The 21,383-nt window shown below is 34.9% G+C and overlaps 2 protein-coding genes and 1 long non-coding RNA gene across 4 annotated transcripts; 1 reads left to right on the plus strand and 2 right to left on the minus strand.

The window, feature by feature from the left end:
* Positions 1 to 218: 218 nt before the first annotated feature.
* LOC18438089 (chaperone protein dnaJ-like protein) lies at positions 219 to 850 on the minus strand. The gene has a single exon (XM_011626583.3). It carries the CDS (start codon positions 697 to 699, stop codon positions 409 to 411), a length of 291 nt encoding a protein of 96 aa, XP_011624885.1. The 5' UTR covers positions 700 to 850; the 3' UTR covers positions 219 to 408.
* A 12,851-nt stretch (positions 851 to 13,701) lies between these two features.
* Positions 13,702 to 14,992, plus strand: TSO2 (Ferritin/ribonucleotide reductase-like family protein). Of its 2 annotated transcripts, XM_088868570.1 has the most exons (2): positions 13,702 to 14,329; positions 14,701 to 14,992. In XM_088868570.1, the coding sequence occupies exons 1-2, from the start codon at positions 13,801 to 13,803 to the stop codon at positions 14,709 to 14,711; spliced, it is 540 nt and encodes a 179-aa protein (XP_088724696.1). In that variant the 5' UTR covers positions 13,702 to 13,800; the 3' UTR covers positions 14,712 to 14,992. The 2 variants fall into 2 exon arrangements, with proteins under 2 accessions (XP_088724696.1, XP_006848344.1); XM_006848281.4 differs by having other exon boundaries at positions 13,704 to 14,992.
* Positions 14,993 to 17,842: 2,850 nt separating this feature from the next.
* Positions 17,843 to 20,601, minus strand: LOC148781563 (uncharacterized). The gene is made up of 2 exons (XR_016056752.1): positions 18,268 to 20,601; positions 17,843 to 18,154 (listed from the first exon to the last, which is right to left on the minus strand). It is a non-coding gene; the product is annotated as an uncharacterized LOC148781563 (long non-coding RNA).
* Positions 20,602 to 21,383: the final 782 nt, after the last annotated feature.

Below are 21,383 nucleotides of genomic sequence, written 5' to 3' on the forward strand. Positions count from 1 at the left end.
CCAAATAGATCGTCTAGATAATTTTTTATAATATACACTGTCTTTAGAGGTTGAAATCTATTTTTCTTTTATTTTTTTCACAGCCATTGAAGCCAAGATGATCGATTGCGAAAGTTTTGCAATGCTTGAGTTGCAATTTTCGATGATTAGGTGAAGCTTTACTTATTGTAATAGGGCTGCAGCCCTATCAAACCATTTTCCCATCAGAATCCATAAAATTTAAGAAATTCATATCACCCTCTCATTCAATAACCAATTTCATGTTCACAGCAAGATACTGACTTTGATAAACCTAATCCCACTTCAATTTCACCTCCCTCGTATATTACATAGAAACAAATATAAATTCAAGAGCTTGAAAGAGAAATATAGGGAGAGAAACATATAATAGAGAGAGACACACCCCTTTCATGGCGGACGATTAACCCTAACAGATAGAGGAGCAGGGATGGGGCGGCCATTGCCGGTGCCTCCACAGCTGCTACAGGCCATGCGCCCTGAACCCGCACAGGTCCGGCAGCCTACATCGCCATCTGACCATCGAGAACACATGCACGCAACCCTACCAGTGCCATTACAGCTAGGGCAACGAGGCCAACCACCCGCCATTGGTTTCTGATCAAGCATCGATTTCACGAAAATGGCTCCGGCTAAAACACCAAGCCCTGTCGCTAACTGCGACGCGACGATCGGGACCATCACGGAGCCGACTTGAACCCACCTGGCTCGATAGGAAGAGGAAATCTTAGAGATAGAAAACCGGGCCTCAAGAGATGGAATTCGAGCGAGAGAGAGAGAGAGTGGGATATGGAATGGAGTGGAGTGGAGTGGTGGAGAAAGTGGACACGACGCTTAAAAGGCGTGTTGATCTAGCGTTTTGGGGTTTTTCTCAGTAGATTGGTTTTTTGTTAGAACGTGTAATTTTCTAGGGTTTTGTTCTTCTGTAATTCAAAAGTTTTGTCGTTGATGGGTTCTTCTGGGGCTTTCTTTTGATTTGGGCTTATTCGTGGTCGGTATTCAGTCGTCTTTGGGGGTCTTTTTTGGCACCTAACCAGACCAAAGGAATCGGTCTTCTTGGGAAGGAAATTTCATGGTCACGCATAAGCGGAACTCCATAAATCTTAATATTACCAACTTTGCTCTTGTTTTTTATTAAAATGACATTTTTATTTATTTTTTTTATACAAACCCTCAACTTCAATTTTCTATACATCCTACTTTTACTTTATTATTATTATTATTGTACCTTAAATCTCAATATTATTTTTCCATATATTTACCTCTAGTCAAATAATCGAAATATTTTGATACCAAAATCTCTCTCTTCCCTTTTTCAACATATTTTTTTATATTTTTCTCTCAAACTCTCTCTAGTTACCAAAAAAAAAACTCTCTAACATGTCCTTTCTCTCTAAACCCGTTTATCTCTCTTTATATCTACCGTCCTTTACTCTTTCTCTCTACCCTCCCTCGTCATTTTATCTCTCTACCCTCCCCCACTCTTTCTTTCTACCTTTCCTCATTGTTTCGCTCTCTACCCTCCCTGTTCTCATTCCCTCATTTTTTTTCTCTTTGCTATTCACATTCCAATAATGTATTCCAGCACAAGGTGCGTTGAATCAAGATTTTTTTTGCGGTCCGGCACAAAAATATACTAATTGAGATTTTTTTTGTGGTCCAAGAAAAAAATATACCGAACCACATTATGGGTGCCGGATCGCAAAAAAAAATTCCCAATACAAAAATATGCCAAACCGCATGATGGGCATGTGAGTGGTAGAGAGAAAGAATGAGGGAGGGTAGAGGGAAAAAGAGAGAGAAAGTGAGGGAGGATAAAGAGAGAAAGAGAAATGGTGTATTGAGGATGGGTGAAGAGAGATAAAGAGAGAAAATAAGAGACGGTCACCTGTCTGAAAAATAAAGAGAAAACTTGATGATCAAGTTTTCCCTAAAAATAAAGGGAAAATTTTGATCATCAAGCCAGAATGTAATGGAAAATAATTTTTTTTAAAAAAAAATTATACAAAGCTGAGGTTCTAAACAATCAAATTAGAACCCACCTCAAAAATTTCACTAGAAGAAGTTGTTTGATTTCTAAATATCTTCAAATTGATCATCTCGACATCAAGATGCATAGATATGGGGAAAAAATGAATTTCAAGTTTTGGAAATATTGCATCTCATAATGCATTTTTGGACCACCAATTTTTAATATTTTCAAATTTTCATTTATTTGTTCAATCTACACCATTTTTTAAGCTTTAAATATTATAATTAAAAATAAAAATATATTTTAAAACTATCACAAAGATTTTTTTCAATATCGAAACCACATTTCTCGATACTATTTGAAGGTGGGCTCTACTTTGTTTAGAGCTTTTTAATGATAAAAGCCGAAATCTTATGTAATAGCTAGAAAGTATGGGTGGCAACGGACCGCACTATACAGCCCGATCCAATAAGGTTGGCACTAGAAAAAACTAGGGCCTAGCCGACCAAAGGTGGCCAGGACTGGGCAATCATGGCCAGAGGATAGGGCCGCCCGGCTTGGCCCTCTATAGAACTCAAATTCATTTGGAAACAAAAAAGACTCTATGGATAAAACAATTGTAATGAAGATCATCCGATGTTCCTTGGTGTTAAAAATATTGTCACGTTTTTGCCATTTAGCGTTGGGATTGTCTTCTAAGTTCCAAGTAAGATTTTCCGAAACGTGGACTTGAGGGTGCATACGTCATTATGTAGACTTTTAAGATGGCTTTCCGAAGTTGCAAACAGGGGTTAGAAGGGCTAAATGTTTACGCAATTGAAAAAAACAAAAACAAAAACAAAACAAAACAAAATTAATAATAATAATAAGATGGAATCGTATTCGAGCCATATTATTGGGTAGAAACGGCTGAGAAGCGTGGACAACTTGTATGTCAAATGCAAAACGAAATGCATTTGTTGTGATTATTTCATTTGTTGTGATTACACTTCGATGGAGAGTTTTAAAACTAGGAGATTTTTTTAAGGATCGTCGATTCAGATGAGAATCAATCAGACGGAACGGGTTGTAATATGGTCCCGACTTAGTTCCTCAAAAAGCCCATTAGGATTATCGATTCGGATGAGAATCAGTGGGAAACTGGGAACCGAACTGGTTCCCCCCCCCAAAATCTCTCTTTCTTATAAATTTTTTTTACGCTCATGTAATGTTTTTGTAAGTTCGTTTTAATCCCCACTGATAAACTCCAATTTTTATTTTTATTTTATTTTATTTAATTTTAAATTACAAAGTCATACCGATTCAAATCCAATCTAGATTGCTAATCTAGTGACTTGCCAGATATTTGTGGGTAAACAATATGTCCCATTGATCCCAGTTTTAAAACACTGCTTAGGTGCTTTCTCCATTTGTTACATTGCTATGGCTGTTGGATAATTGAGTAAGATGGTCTATGTGCCTTTGTTCATGTCTAAGGCACAAACTATAAGTTCTTTTTTGTTTGGAAGCAATGACAATCTAAACATAGTAAATCCCCCTTTTGAAGCAGATGGACTTGCAAAGATGGGGGCTGTCGTAAACAATTTGGTTGTTGAATAGTTTGATTAGGTGATGCTGCTTTTGTTTTTTTTGCTGTTGTTTTTGTTGTGTTTTGCATAGTTTGTTTTGATAGGGGATATTGTATTTGTTTGACTGTTTTTTTAATATATAAAACATGTGACCTTTTATCAAAAACAAATATATATATATATATATATATATATATATATATATATATATATATATATATATATATATATATATATATATATATATATAAATTACCCTTATGCTATTTTCATGTTGTAGGGTAATATTTTTGTATTGTGAATTTTTTAATTGTTAATTTAAAACATAATTTTGCAAAACGAAATAGAGAGTCCGACAAAGTTGAAATTAGGGGTTATGGTAAAACTCTAGCTATTGTTGTTCCATGCTGGCGTACGCATAATGGTAATGGTGGTATAGAGTTGGGAATGGGGTTCCAGTTATGGTGGTAGCACCCTCACACTTTAGTCTCCACATTATGGTTTTCATTCCCACTACTAACACCATCCCACTAATAAAGATCGGTTCAATGATTATTTTATGATAATGAAAAGGGACGCCAATAGTGTTTTATGAATTGTGAGGTAACTCATATATTTACTTGATTTTATAATTCTTTTTATAATAACAAAATCATACACTTGTCGGTTGCCTACAGATATAGGCCAATTGGACAACATATGTATTGTGCAATGGTGGTACTTTGATTGTGATTTATAGTGCTTTGTGGCTTTTATTTTCCTGTTTTGCTTTTTTTAGTCTCTTTTTTTTTATCCCAGATTTATTGCACCAAGTGTAATTGTTGGGTACTTGGGTTTTTTTAGATTAATTTGCCCATTATAGGCCAGTTGATCTGAGGTATTGAATTTGTTGAAAGAGGGGCTTAGTGCAACAAAAGGGGTCTTGATTCCTACGATATCAGAGTCGGGGAAAATGTTAAGGTCGCGCCTTTTTGGATATCTGGAAATTGCTCTTTGGTAGACATATTCTCATGGAGGTCGACGATCTCCTCATTTTGGATCACAAAGAAGATGCGAAAACATACCTCCTACGGTAAGCCATGTTCAAGTTTTAAGGGTATTCCACCAAAATAAGTTGATTAGTATCTCTTAGAAATTGTTTTTCTCACACCCGATTTTTTAACTACAAACTCATTTAATGGGCAAGGGGTCGCAGTTTCAGTTTAAGGCTCAATGGTGCATAGGAGTATCTCTCACATATGCATACCCTTCCCCCTGAAAGGTGGTTTAATTTCCCGTAAATACTTATCAATGTGCATGTCGTGTGATGGTATATGGATGAGGCTTTGACCCCATCTATAGATGTCTCTATCACACACAAGGGTCACACAATCCATCGGCTCACTCATCCGGACATACTCCGACGTCATCAAGGGATGGCTCATCATAACTCTCATCGGCTTAGTTTTCTATGCTCAGGTAATCATGAGTTTTTCACAGCTATACTAGCCTAGCACATTGAACATAAATCAGTATCAGTAAACATCATTTGCTTAGTGTGGTTCACAAGGGACCATACTTTCACTTAAATCATATTCCATTTACAAGCACTCATAAAGCCTTTAATAACCACACTTACCCAACATGAACAAAATGAGTGGATAATTAAAATTTAATAAGTAATAAGCAAATGTTACCAAGATTTCGATCATGCGCCAGGCTTCATAGGGATGTCTTATACAAAGGATCTCAATGGCATGAGATGAGGCACTGATTGTACTTGCAAGTGTGCAAAAACAACGACTCCTAAGTGGAGTTTAAAGAATGTGGAGTTTGCATCAGAAGGGTAGCAAGAGGGAAGATAAGCTAGGCATGTTGATGGAGATTATTTGGCATAAGGCTTGTGGCATGGGCTAGGTTGTCAAGTTGTTAAAGCAAAAGAATGATTGAATATGATTGGCAAGACAGTGATGTTACTTTTATTAAGGTAGAGATAGTTAGGTAAGTGGTAACATATCATCCCCACAATATTTTTCTTTTTGTTTAAGAGAATTTTGCCACAGTAGGAATCTCTAAAATGATATTTTAAAACCTTTTCTTGTAGAAAAAAGAGAGATCGTGAGGGAGAGCATTTAGTGGAGTAAATATTTGGGAGTTTTTGAAAAAGAGACCTATATGATCTTTTACTCGGGAATACGTTTTTTTTTTTTTTCTTCACCTCTTTTGATGAAAGATAACTTATAGGTGGTCTTTATTACAATAAGATAAATTTTAAAATAAAATCAACATGACAATAAAACCAAGATTTTAACAACTTGATTCCATTGAAACAACTATGCACTATGTTTGAGAATAAAAGATAAGATTGCAAGAAACAAAAGGAAGAGTATCGGAGATTACTTCAACCGGGCTTATTACACCCTACACCGAGTCACCACCATCCGATGGCATGGGATCAATGATCAACCTTCAATCTCAATCGAGAAAGCAAGTTTAGGCCAAGCCACACCAATAGAACATGAACTCTTTTGATCGCAAACTCAAACCTTAAGTGAATTCTCTTAGTAACCTAGTTTGAGAGAGATAGATTATCTTTTTGCTAAACTCAAAAACCCCTAGCCATAAATCCATAATTTAGAGATAAGAGAGAGAAACACTTCATAACTTAAACCCTTAGGTTCTTTCACAATGTGGGAGAGAGAGATCAAAGATGAGAGAATGGTGCGTGCCCCCTTTGACTTTTATCAGAGAGAGAAACTTTTTTTAAGAGAGAGAGAGAGAGAAATTCTAAGTTGGGCGTATCTCTTTGTGGGATATGAGAAAGAAAAATGAGAATTAGGTACAAAAGATGAAGTATAGAGATTTTTGAGTCGAGACAATTCGTTTTTATAAGCTTTGAATAAGATTAAAGTTTATTAGGGTTTTCCTTGGCTTGCCTCTTCTTGTAAGATTGAATATGAACCATTGATCTTGGGTGACTTGTGGAGTGAGAGATTTGAATCATCCATTCCATAGATTGGCCATCAACATTATGGAATGTGCATGAACCATTATCCCCATTTTCTAAACTATTTTCCCATTAATAGAATTAAATCTAATCAAAATATCGTGCATACCATAAAATAACACAAGTTTACTCAATCTTTCTACAAAATCTTTCAAAGATATATCAAATCAATATTTAATCAACATCTTCCAACCATATGGCCACATGCCATATCGCCAAAAAATAGGACAAAGAATAAGGGTGGGGCGTGCCACCCAAGGGAGGCACTCATGGGCCCCACCTTCTAGAAATATGGTGGATTCATGTGCACAATGGGCTCCCATGATATTTTTATATATTTTAAATTAATAAAATAATTTTAGAATATTATTTGAATATTTAAACCATTGTAAAATTAATATCTTTAATTTTATAAATCCAAAAATTATAAATAAAATATTTAGAGATTCATAAAAATTTAAATAATAATCTTAAAATAATTTTCATCATAAAACAAACACAATTAAATTAAATTGATGGGAAAAGGATCTGTGTGGTTTAGGAAACAATCATGGGGCACATCACCTTCAACTGTGGACTTCAAACCACACTTGTTTTATCAGACCGATCCAATGTTTTTCATGACCCACAGTCCAAGCAGAGGCTCATTAGAGGGTCACTAAAGTCCGACCGATGAGCTAAGGGGTCGCAATGCCAGTCTTTGGATTTCAGGTCCTCCCCTAGAGACGAGTCAATATCACCTAGACCTGATGCGATCACAACTCCTATAGTGTATAGGGGTATCTCTCACACATGCATACGTTTCATCTTAAAAGGTGAATTTTTGGCTTTTCCAAACGAGCTATCGATATGCATGCCGTGTGATAGCACATGGATGAGGCTTTGGCCCCCTTCTCTGTAGGCCACCATCACACACAAGGGTCACACAGTCCCTTTGCTCACTCATCCGAGCATATTCTTTAACCTCATAAAGGGCTAACACATTAGAACCCTTCTCGATTTATTCTTTATGCCCAGGTAACATGGGGTTTTCCCAACCGACTGACCTAGATCGTCAAGCACAGTCCAGTATCTACAAACATCATTTGTTTAGTATGGTCCACGAGGGACCACACTTCCACTGAATACATGTTCCACTATATCATTTCATTTTACAAGCACTCCTAAGCCTTTAAAGGCTACATAAACCCAAACAAAACATTTGGAGGTTGGTTTGGTGATTATTTGATGGTAGTGAAAAGAAAGCTTTTGCTCTACTTCATCAATTGTGAGGTACCTAGTGAAATTCACCGATTGTGATTCTCCCGTAATAATGACCAACAATATGCATCGTAATATTTAATATTTTAATCATTAATACATATTTATTATTGAAAAATATTTTAAATAAAACATGGTCTTAGAGATAATTGAATTTATTCTCACAATTAAATAATTTTATTAAATAATCATTATTTCTTAAAAAATAAATAATTTAGATATATTATTTGTGATCAAATATGATTAGAGGGAGATCAAAAAATTTTAAATGCTATTATGAATGGAGGAATCAAGAGATATATAGTGCAAATGAGAAAATAGTGAGAGAAAGCTAGATAGAGGAGATGGGATCAAAATTCATAATTAAAAAAATTTACTCAAGTATGTCCCAAAAAAAAGATTTAAATCATATATATACTTAATCACATATTTTTTGCTAAAAATATAATGTTATAATTACATAAATAATGTAATGGTCAAATAGTCATAAATACTTTAAAATATAAAAATTACAAGTAAAATATATATAAACGGTAAAATTGTGATGAAAACAAATCGATGTATCATTTAACATAAGAATAAAAAAGAAGAAATGATCCTTTTTCTTCAGCATTCATGATCAATGGTAAAAGTAACTTATAAAATAAAAATAAAATATTAATTTCCAATAAAGAGATAAAAAAAAAAGACATAATCTATTTGGAAAATAGCAAGAGAAAACTAGAAGAAAGAGTAAGATAAAAAAAAAGAGTTATAAGCAATTAAAATAAATAATAAAAATAATTCAATAAAATAAGGAGTAAAAATAGAGATATATAGAGAGTGAGTGAACCCAAACTACTCATATTCTATAATTAAAAAAATATATTATAACTTGAAAAACATATTATATATAGATAGAGACGGATAGCATATCTTTTACCTTTCTTTTAGAAAAAATATTTCTGATAAAGAAAACTTGCTAGAGAGAGCGATAGAATAGCCAAGAAACGCGTAGAGTTTCCTCGTAAGATAAGTTTGCATAGATTATTAACAAGTTAATCTCTCATAGGTATTTAGATAAGGAAAAAGTTTATATAAGGTTGACACATTAAAGTAGAATTAAGGTGCACCTCTGAAATCCTTCGAAAAAGTTTGTTTCGATGTTTGGAAAATATTTAATTGATCATCTTGATGTCTAAAAGATGTGGAGAAAAAAAGATATTTCGAGTCTAAAAAATAGTGCATCTTGCAATGCATTATCTGAATGCGTTTATAGATTTGCTTGATTTGAACTATTTCTTGGAATTTAAACTTTTATAAATAGAGATAATAAATAGTTTCTCACACCATCCTAAAATTTTCGACACCAACATTGCATCTCATGACAAAGTTTAGGGATATACCTTAATTTGATTGTTTAGGATTGCAACCTTACGCAAACCACACCCCTTTAGATAAATTTTCCTTAAAAGATTGAGACCCGCAAGCTTCACATATGATATCGATTTAATTTAGAAAGACGCTCATTTTTGCATACCGCCGATCAACTGCGGCTAATTTTGAGGACTTCAAATGTTACTATTTGTGTAAATTAGAAGCGATTTACCTAAGAAAGGGAAGGCTTTCTATGTGACCCCACCCACATATATTGTACATACAAGCCCTAGTCTCAGTCGTCATATATGAGTAGATGACTATGGCTTCAGTCACAATGAAGCTTGCTCTTAATTGTGAGATCTTGATCAAATGGTTCATATTTTTTATTTTTTATTTTACAAATAATTTTGAAGCAAAATTTGGGACATGCATAGATCTGACAGGAGCGAACATAATAAAAATAATAAAAAAGTATTTTCAATGATAAAAAAAATACCAGAATACTCCTGAAAGTTGTAGGGCATTTTAGTCATTTATTTTTATAGAAAATATTTTTTTTATTTTTTTGATGCGCCTCCTAATTTTATGATGGGATGCCCAAATTTTCATCAAAAAATATTTTGTAGAAAAAAATGAAAAACAAACTAGTATTTGGCATATGAACAATCGTAGCCGTTGGATCTAAATCAAACGACTTATAAGTGAGGTCACATAAATGATGTTGGCGTCACGTAGAAACATTTCCCCCTAGGAAATCATCGTTTTGAAAAAGGAATATTACTAAAAATCCCTCAAAATGAACTTTTTAGACCTTCTATCCCACCTTAATATTTCTTTACTCATTTTTAAAAAACACCAACTTTTCTTACTAAAACCCCCCAACTGAAAAATGTCTTTTTTTTTATACCAAAAATACCCCTTCTCGTACCTTGAATGTGCGATAAAATCCTGTGGACAGACTCCAATTTCCATTAACACCGGACCGCAGTTATTATTTGCTGGAGTGCTTACGAGAAAACAATATGCCGGATCGAATATCTAAAACGCTGGACTGAAGTGCATGTGTATCCAGGAAACATATCACCGTAGTGCTTATTAGTTTTGCTGGTGCACGTTTTTAGATTCTGGACTAGCTATTAACAGTGAATCAATCTCCGGAGTGAATTCAAGAAAAGCCGGAGTGCCTTTTAGTTTTGCCGGAGTGCTTTTTACAGATGTCGGACTGCTTTTTACAGTGAACTAATCTCTAGAGTGCTTTCTAATATTGTCGGAGTATATTTTGCAGATGTCGGAGTGCTTATTTAACAGCGAACATTCTCCGGATTGCATTCAGAAAACGCCGAAGTGCTTCTTAGTTTTGCCAGTGCGCGTTTTTTAGATTCCGAACTACCTATTAACAATGAATCAATCTCCAGAGTGGATTCAAAAAAAGCCGGAGTGATTTTAAATATTGCCGGAGTCCTTTTTACAAGTGCCAGACTAAGTTTTTACAATGAACGAATATCCGGAGTGCTTTCAGAAAATGCTAGAGTGAGTTTTAGTTTTGCCATAGCGCATTTCATAAATGCCGGACTGTGATATCCGAAGTGCGTTCAAAAATGCAGGATCCCCCAAAAATGCTCCAAGTTCTTGGTTTGTTCCTTCATTCTTTGTTTGCTATAAATACTGGTTTTCTTTCACCAAACAACTTTTTTTCTCTCTCTAGAAAACATTTGTACCATGTGAAATCTCTCTCTCTAAAATAATTTTATTATGCGAAATCTCCATCTTTCTCTCTCTCTAGAGTACCTCTATATGCAAAATGTCTCTCTCTCTTTCTCTCTCTAGAATACTTCTATACTGTGAAAAATCTCCCTCTATCTCTTTAATACACATAGAGACACTCTCTCTCCTCTCCTCTCTCTACAATACTTTTAAATTCCAATTCAGTTGGAATTTCTGTATATGTTATTTATTTTGCCTACAGAGACATTCGATTAGTGTGAGAAAGCCAATGGAGAAAGAAAGAAATTCGTGGAGAGAGAAAACTGTGAGAAGTTAATGGAGAGGGAAATCCGATAGGAAGAAGATGTGAGGAATAAACTGTGGTGGTGAAGGAGAAAGTTGAGGAAGAGGCTGTGAGCCCTGACGAAGAAACCGTCAGCGTGAAGAAACTATAGGAATGGGTAAAAACCAGGATTCGTGAAAAAAACAGAATAAATAGGTTAACGTCAAAACGAGGGTAAAATTATCTTTAACTCCTTTTATTTTTTTAAAATTATTGTTTTAATAAATAAAATTGATTTTTTAAAAATAAGAGTAAAAAGAATGTTAAGATGGGGTAAAAAGTGTAAAAAGTTCACTTTCGGAGATTTTTAGTAATTTTTTCGATTTGAAAACTTTATCCACGTAACCGTGACCAATTATATCACCGTACAATCCTTGAGTCGCATGGCCATGAAATGATTGGGACCTGCTAAAGGATGATATCGATTTAATTGCAGATTCCCTGTGTCCATTACCGTCCAACAAGTCGAATGATTCGCCGTGATTACTCTATCACACATATTTTTATGTTGTCCAACAATCATAGTATACGCCAAGAGAGAGCGGATGATCCTATTGATTTGAAAAGTTTATATAAGGTGCCAATTTTATGCTATTGAAGTAGGGTCCATCTCATAAATCCGCTAAAAGAGTGTGGTCTGATTGGAAAACCATCCAATCATCTCGACCCAAAACGTATATTAATGAAAGAAAAAAAAAATTTAACCTAACAATAATTTATTTTGTAATACGTTATCTCGACTACTTATTTTCAAGGTTTTTTTAATTTTTATAAATATGTTGGTTTGTATCATTTTAAATATTTTAAATTTCATTCCCTAGTTACAAAATTTAAAATATTGAAAACGGTATACATTGAGCAAACCTAGTTAAAAATTAGATTTTCCAACTAACATAAATTTCCCAACATCTTAACTCTACGTAAAACTTAGATGTGCGCCTTATTTCTACAGTATAAGGAAGGCACCTTATATGAACCTAGAAATGAAAATGCATTAGACCCATCACCGCCCATTTAAATCACATAATTAAGAGAAAGTTGCTCCGCCACAAGGGGGAACTCAATTGGTAGGTGCAACTCTACCTCCATCACCGTCCATCACATCGTCAAACGGCATTGAATTCGAGTGATATTATCATTCTCTTCCTCCTCTCTCTCTCACTCTCTCTCTTCCTCTTTCTCTCTCTTGCTCTTCCTCTTTCTCTCTCTTCCTCCCCTCTCTCTCTCATTCTCTTTCTCTCTCTTCCTCCCCTCTCTCTCTAAATCTTGATTACGAAACTTCCCAAACTTTCACAACCCACTTGTTGGCTTCCCTCGCAAGATTCATTGTTATATAAATGTGACCAAACATCTCATATTTATTGAGTGTCATATTCAGTAATTGCACACCTCTTCAAAAATTCAAATTTTATGAATAAAATAATTTCAAGTTTGAACTCACCAATCCCTCTTCCAAATACTGCCCTTGTTTTTGTGACTAAGGCCCGGAAGGCCCCATGTCTTATAATAAGATTTCAATGGATGGAAAAAGGTTCTACCAATGTTTTTGAACGTTTAGTTCTCCTAATATTATTAACAAGTTAATAAAAACAAGCTAGTAAGAACCACTGCTTTTTAAACTATTTTCAATCCGGATTGTTAATTTGAATGGGACTCGATCATGACCGAATCAGTTATAGCATAGTATTGGTGGCCGCCTTGGTTCCCCTTAAAACTCTTTATATAGATATATATATATAAATAATTATTTTTTATTTTTTTAGTTTTCTAATGTTGTTCTATGTCCTATTTAATCCCACCCTCAAAACCCCTGCTTTTATTACTATTATATTTTATTTAGTTTAAATATTTATTGGATTGCTGTTTTAGACGAATGCAAACCTGATCTAGATGCCAATCTAACAATCCAACACAAATTTGTGGGTGAATAATTTATCCCACTGATCCAACTGACAATTAGATTGGTTTCCACTAAACCAATTATATGGAAAATTCAATTTTTGCTTACACTATTTTTTTGTTTTTTTTGGAAGGATAAAGAAAAAGCCAGTACAACAAATGCAAGAGAGAAAAAAAAAAAGAAAAGAAAGAGAGTTCCAATTTGATCACAAAAAAAAGAGAAAAAAAAAATGCTTCACTTTATCATCAATCATGTCAATTGCCAAATAAATTCCCTATCAAAGGATCATTAAAATTTGAAACTGGCTTGCTTTATTTTTTGGCGGGCATCATATGTAGTTTGAAACTTCGAATTTTGAACGGGGTATTTTGGTAATTGCAGAAAGTCTCCTACAACGGAAGACGCGACGGTCCACCGTAAATAAATAATTTCCATCCCCAAGCGTCCCTCGCAAGCGTTTCTTTCCCTCGCATTCCAAAACCTCTCTCTCCCTCCAAATTTTCAAATTTTCAAAAAAACTTTCAAACTTCAAACCCTTTCCCCCCCCCCCCCCCCCCCAAAAACTATAAAACCCACCCTCCCCTTCCTCAAATAATACCAAGTCCCCCCTCTCTCTCTCTCTCTCTCTCTCTCTCTCTCTCTCTCTCTCTCTCTCTCTCGACCTCTGTTAACTTTTTTCACGAGAGCACCATGCCTGCTCTACCAGAAGAACCCATGTCTGCTCTGCCAGAAGAACCCCTTCTTGCTTCGAACCCTGATCGATTTTGCATGTTTCCCATAAAATATCCCCAAATTTGGGAGATGTATAAGAAAGCAGAGGCCTCTTTCTGGACTGCTGAAGAGGTCGATCTCTCTCAAGACCTTCAGCACTGGGATTCTCTCACTTCTGGGGAAAAACACTTCATAACCCATGTCCTTGCTTTCTTTGCAGCTTCGGATGGTATAGTCCTTGAAAACCTTGCGGGTCGATTCATGAAGGAGGTTCAAGTTGCAGAGGCTAGGGCTTTCTATGGCTTCCAGATCGCCATTGAAAACATCCACTCTGAGATGTACAGCCTCTTGCTTGAATCTTACATCAAGGATTCCAGTGAGAAGAGTCGATTGTTCAGGGCTGTTGAAACGGTTCCCTGTGTTGCCAAAAAAGCAGACTGGGCGCTAAAATGGATCAATTCCTCTGAATCTTTTGCAGAGAGGTTGATTGCTTTTGCCTGTGTTGAAGGTATCTTCTTTTCTGGTAGTTTTTGTTCCATATTTTGGCTAAAAAAAAGGGGTTTAATGCCTGGTTTAACCTTCTCTAATGAACTCATTTCAAGAGATGAAGGTTTACACTGTGATTTTGCTTGCCTTCTCTATGATCTTCTAAACCACAAGCTCCCTCAACAAAGCGTTCAAAATATAGTAAGGGAATCTGTAGAGATAGAGAGAGAATTTGTTTGTGATGCCTTACCCTGTGCTCTAGTGGGAATGAACGGCAATCTGATGAGCCAGTACATCGAATTTGTGGCTGATAGGCTGTTGAATGCTTTGGGGTGTGATAAAATCTATGGGGTTCAAAACCCATTTGATTGGATGGAACTCATTTCACTGCAGGGGAAGACTAATTTCTTTGAGAAGAGGGTTGGAGAATACCAAAAGGCTTCAGTGATGAACAGTATTAATGGAGATGGGAAGAATCATGTGTTTAGGTTGGATGAGGACTTCTGAAGTTATTCCTTGTAACATAGAGATTTCAGGGTGTTTTTTTTTTCTCTCTCTCTCTCTCTCTCTCGCTAGATTTCAGGGTTCTCTTTCTTCCTCTCTATCTTTATCTCTCTCAGAATGGGCGTATTTGGTGTAATATGGTTCTTGATGAATGGATCAGTAAAAGGATTTATTTCTTCTCTCTCTTTGTACTTTGTTTCTTCTCCATGTCTGGGTACTCTCTTTCTATAAAAGAGGCATTTGTGCATTTTCGGTTGAAACCAGAGAGAGAGAGAGAGAGAGAGAGAGAGAGAGAGAGAGAGGTGAAGCCTTTTAAAATTTTGGAAAACAAGGGAGGTGGGTGACTTTGATGCATGTTTGAATTGCTATCGCTTTCGTAGTTGGATAGTTTTTGGAAAGGTTGCCTCTGCAAATGGATTTAGGGAAATTTTCTTATGGCTCCATTTTCTGATATTGAAAAATGTTCTTAAAAAATAGTCCCAAAATTCTTTAATTTTATAAAGAGGTCTCTATTTTGGAAAATGTTTTGATAGGGAAAGCCTCATTTCAAAACTTACTTAAAGTTGTAATTTGTTGGAAAACCTTCAAATCAATCATCTAATCCTTGATCATTAGATTTGTGAAAAAAGATTAGGATTTCAAGTCCTAAAAATAGTATATAAAATACTATATTATCTAGATTTTTCATTTTATCTTAAAAATTAGTGTTCATGGATCTTTAAGATTTGTAACTTTGTTTAGCTTCAAATTTTATAGTTGGTATTGAAAATTGTAGAGAGACATGCCATGATAATGAAATCCAGTTTTTCTACAATACACCTCTCTAAATAGAGATTCTTACAACTATATTTACAACTATAATTATTTATTTGCAACAATAGCTACTAATGATCTAGTAGTTTTATAACTTATTATTATACAAAATTACAAATACAACTTCATCATATCACCTAAAATAAAATAAAATAAAAATTAATATGATTTCTAGAAAATACACTTCAACCATCTTAACGCTCCCCTTAGAGTAATTTTCTAGAAAAGAAACCAATGATTAACTCTTAAGTGCAATACAAATATCTCTATCACTTCCCCAAATAAAAAATCTTACCATTTTATAAGCTACTGTGGGGATTTTCAAACTCCACCAAAGATGGTTGTGTATCCCACTCTTGAATAGAAGTAACATAGATACTGTTTCTTTAACTCACGAATGATGCGTTATTTTATTCATGCATCCGAAAGATTTTATTCATGCATCCGAAAGAATTTATTCATGCATCCGAAATAAATTCTTTCGGATCAATGAGAGATCTCTAAACAAAAATTCTTGATCTTTAAGAAGAATGGAGAGATAGAAAGATCCACTGTATATTGAGTTTCTAACTTTACACCAAAACAATTTGATTTTCCACGTGAATCTATCTTCAAAATGGCAATCAATCTTCTTCAGGGAGTTAAGACAATATTACCACCACCCTTGTGACTTTGATATTGTGGAGAAAGACAAATACCACAATATTAGAACAATCCAGTTTTCAATTAGTTTAACAATATCATATTAGCCTAAGACTCATTACCAAAGAGATAGAAGAAGAAAAATCAAGATAAATTAGTCAAAAATAAAATTGCACAAAATTACAATTACAATCTCACTAAATTACTCAAAATAAAATAAAAATTAATATGATTTTAAAATAACACATTTCAACCATCTTAACAGAATTCTAAAGCCATCATGGATATTTTGGATGCCCAAACTGCTTTCCAAATGGTTATTTGAGTGAGGTTTTCTTTTGTTTTTAGGCCCTATAGAAACTCCATCCCTCTTTTTTTACCCTTTTTTCTTTACAAGATTACCCTTGGTTTAACTATTGAGCTGACAATGGCTCAAAAATGCTTTATTTTTGCTGCACTTTTTTTTTTTGTGCAATTAAGAAAGACCATTAAGTAGTTTGACCCTTCAAGAGTCGAATAACACGGGTTCTTATAAGTTAGTCTAATTCTTAAAGGGTCAAACTCTCTTAGGGCTTTTATTAAAGGGAAAATATCATTGTACCCCCTATTTTTGGTTTTCATATCTCAATAGATCTAAAAATTCAAAATATATCTTTTAATCTCGTGACTAATTTTAACCACTTTTAATTACTTTTTAGCCCTAACAAATATGAAAAAGACATGCTCATTTTAAATTCTTTTTTTCTTTAGGTGATATATTCCCCCAAAATTCTCTCTCTCTAATATTCACTCTTAGTCTCTTTAACAGTGGAGAGAGAGAGAGACACAAGGGAGAGAGTGGGAACATAGGTAGAGAGAGATTTAGGAGAAAATCATATGAAGAGAGAGAAAATATGATATTTGTAAAGGATATATCTTTCTTACATTTGTTTGAGGCAAAAAATAGGTTTAAAGGGGATAAAGTTAGCTTAAAGGGTTAAAAGATATAAAACTTAAAATTTTTATGACTCAAGATATGTTTTGAAACCTTAGGTCTATTGAGATAAAAAGCCTTAAAAATGAGGGGATATGTAGATATTTTCCGTTTATTAAAATTGTCAAGTGAATTGGAGCCTTAAAGGGTCAAACTCCTTAGTGATTGTCCAACTCAGTTTGTGCTTTCTTAGATCACCAATCAATTCGACCTTCAAAGGTCGAACTAATCTAATTAGACACTTCAAAGGTCAAACTATCCTTCTACTTCATAGTAGTCAAGCCATAAGCCCAATTTGACCCATAGAGGATAAAATTAGGCCTCGGTTGAACCAGTTTCAACTTGGCCCCATTGCCCTAGCTGAAACTGCTGCCACTCTTCTCAAAGCATGCAAGTTAAAGAATGTCATTCATGTTGTGCCCAGTTTTGCTTTATTAAGATCATTCCTGATTGAAAGTTTGGAGTAATGAGGAGAAACCATTTGATATATCAGGATAACAAGCTACACATTCTCAGAGCAAGCAAATATTGGAGTCAGAACTTTAGTTTGATCCTGAATTTCACATAAAGCATCCTCTTCAGCAAAGAACAGGGAAAAGAAAGAGGTATTACTCACTGAATATCATTACGAAAAGGCAAAGTCCCAATGCATACACAAAAATTAAACCACATATGGCACATTATGTACACACAAAAGTCCGTCCTCTCCACCTCCATCACCGCCCTCCTCGACATTGTCCTCCCCACCCTCTTCCTTGCTTTTGTCCTCCATATCGCATTCCTTACCTATATTAGGAGGAATGTACCTTGATAGCAGATCATAAGCCTTGAGTGCATGTGTTCGGTCATCTCTATCAATCTTGGAGACTGGAGCACTAGTCCTAGCAAAACTCTGCTGGAACTTATATCTCACCACTGTAATGCCCAGAAAAAAAGGCATAAGTGATGAATTGTAATTTATGAAAGACTTACAGAATCATGCGTCAGAAATTAAAATGACAAACTAGTGGATTACTTAAATAACTTACTATCATTATGTGGCGGTCATAACCTCTTGGCTTAAATCTACATGAGTATGGAGGTATAATGTTATAAATGTGCAGCCTACTCCTCGGCATACAACATGATATGTATTCCCTTGAAGGCACACCAGCATTCACATCCACCATCAAGTTTTCAACTAACCCCTTTTGTTGTTGTTTCCATGCCTCAATCTCTGTTCTCAACCCATCCACCAACAGACTGGTAGCCTCCCAAACCTGTCCTTTCTATTCCACTGTGGGGTGTCCTCAGAAATCCCTTGCACCAGGACAAACTGTTGGAGCATGCGCTTCGGCATGTAGAACTCTGCTATATTGAAGAAAATCAGTCTGTCCGGCATAATGTGGTCTTCAGAGAAACAAAGTCAAGTGTGGCATAGCACTCATGATGATCCTTATCATTGTATGGCACCCAACCCACTTGATGTCAGAAGAAATGACAGACAACAACTTAACTTGTGTATATATGGTATGTAATTAAAATTTAGATTTACTTGCACACCGTTTACCAAGTTGAGTGTGAGGTTATCAAGTTCTTGGTGATAATATTTTTAGCAAGTTGTGGGGCTTCTCAAACTCCTTAGGTTTCTCCCACCTATGGGCATTTGGCAAACTCAAGTGAATTTTAGAAGGCTTGAGGCTTAGGGTTATGAAGTACTCATACCCCCAACATGGCACCAAAAGGTAATACAGGTTATTTAAGACACTTCAAATGTTTGAATTAAGTAATACTATAAGCATAATAATTACCATAAGCAAGGTTTCTGAGCCACTGAAATTTGCCGTTTTCTCATTAACGACAGTGACCGACATGGATACGCATGGGCCACAACACCCCATGCATATGTCCTCGCCTCATCAAAGACCGTAACCAACTATAGGTATGCCACTGGAACTGATCCCTTTGAAGAGTTGGCAAATATAGTTGTACCAATAAGGTGAAGTAGGCATAGGTGTGATACACTAGATCTTCAGGGTTGCAGTGTACAGGGACTTGCCCAAACCTGTCCTCAACTAAATAAACCTCAGAATGCCAATTTGATGGTCTCAGAGGCATCTCCCAGATATTCAATGATGAAGGCCCTATAGTCCTGAGGCTTAAGACTTATGATAGGCTTGCTTCTCACAGTTATTTGCAATATCCCCCACATGTCATATAATGGCATGGCAGCACCATCTCACCTACAGGAAGGTTTTGTGGTGGTATTTAATTCTTTGTGCCACTTTTCTATGATAGCCATCGCCAAGCAGTGAGCAATTTTCCCCCCATGGATATCCATCAATGAGCCCAATGTAGTTCTCTTCACTAATGCCTTTTTCCATGCATTATGAACCCATTTAAGACTGGAGAATGTCATCTAATCAAGACATATGACTCTTTCTCTCTTGAAATTCAAAAGAAAAAGCAAGTGAGAACAATATAATTTAATATCAATGAACAACTAGTATGTATTCGATTATCTAAAAAATTAAAAGAAACTATTATGTAACTGTATATGCGATTCTCTTGGTCATACATGACAGAGTCGTCCTCTGGCCCTCCCAGATAGCCTCTGGGTTTGAATCTGCCATTGTATCTATTGTATGACTACAAAAGTAGATCAGCCAATGTAAAGTTTTATTTTTTTTGAAGAAGGTTAACCAGATAAAGGTTAACCAGTCAATAAAACAACCGTGGCAATACAATACTTACGAAGATAATAGGTGCATGACCCAAAGTAAAATTAACATGTATAAGATTTTAATTAAGTGCAACCAAGGGCCCAAAGACTTAATTTATATATAATGAATTCCGATAATTGTAGTTACTAACATGCATAAATGATATTGTCAGTTCCATGGAACTTAACTATTCTTCATTCTAAATGATCAGGTTTGCACAAACATATTTTCAAAGAAGAAAATATTGAACATAATAAGTTGCACAAAAAAATTCACCCAAACCATGTTGATAAAAAATCAAAGAAATGAAAGGATATCAATTGAATCTCAAGCGCTTGTAAACCCTATACCCTCTCTTCACCGTGACAAATTTTTGGAGCCCATTGGACAAATAGGCTCAACAAAAAGTGCCTTCAGTCTCCACTATCTAAGAGCACTCATCATCATCAGGCCAGTAGAAGAACTGCTCAATACCCAGAAAATTGATTAAGATACCAAAACGATAAAACCTTAGTACATAACAGGAAAAAATGGTCAATATGGCTAAAACAATATTTCACAAAACCCATAACTAGTGATAAAATAGAACAACAGTAAACAATCGTGTTCTCTAAAAAATTCTAGTGTGAAACTCGAGCATTTCAACTAAATCTTGATCCTATGTTCAGGCTTTAGGTTAAAAAGCAAAGTTAAATTTCAAAACTTTGACGGGGAATGTGCTTTTGATATTCAGAGCCCTATTGTGGCTTGAAAATTTAATTTTTATTCTAATTATAAAATTTAAAACTAGAAATGTAAAGGTTCATAAATACTTGAAAATAAGCAGGTGTGATTTGCATAATGTTGCAACCTTAAAAAATTAAATTAACGTGCACCTCCAAACTCTCTCATGAGATGCAATTTTGTCGTAAGCAATTCTTGGGATGGTACTACAATCTATATCTCTAATTATAAAATTTTAAACTCTAAAAATGGTTCAAATCAAGCAGATCTATAAGTGCATAAAAAGTTTGAAAATGGATGGTCCAGATCATGTGTTGCAAGATGTACTTTTTTAGGAATTGAAATATCTTCTTGTCTCCGTATCAATACATTTTGATGTTGAGATGATCAATTAGATATTTTTACAACATTGAAGTAATCTTTTTCGAATGATTTAGAGGTGCACATCAATTCTACATTTTGAAGTTTCAACCTTATACAAACTTTTTCCTTTAAATAATGTGTTATAAGATGTACTAATTTTAAATACTTGAAATCCATTTACTTACCTTTGCAGTTGTCACGTTATCAATTTACCAGTGCTAGGAATTAAAATTGTTCTTGTGGTTAAGATTATTAATTGTTTTCAGTTTTTATTATCATAATTAAAATTATTATTAAGTAATTTTAAGACCGAATCACTCCAATTTATCAGAGTTTTAGAAGACCAGTACTCCTAA

The sequence above is a fragment of the Amborella trichopoda genome, chromosome 6 (assembly GCF_054954075.1).
Source record: "Amborella trichopoda isolate Santa Cruz 75 chromosome 6, AtrichopodaSantaCruz75HAP2 v2.0, whole genome shotgun sequence".
NCBI classification, from domain to species: domain Eukaryota; kingdom Viridiplantae; phylum Streptophyta; class Magnoliopsida; order Amborellales; family Amborellaceae; genus Amborella; species Amborella trichopoda.

Excerpts from the sequence above, each read along its gene's own strand:
- LOC18438089 (XM_011626583.3), bottom strand. The coding sequence starts at position 699 with ATGGTCCCGATCGTCGCGTCGCAGTTAGCGACAGGGCTTGGTGTTTTA.
- TSO2 (XM_006848281.4), top strand. The coding sequence starts at position 13,801 with ATGCCTGCTCTACCAGAAGAACCCATGTCTGCTCTGCCAGAAGAACCC.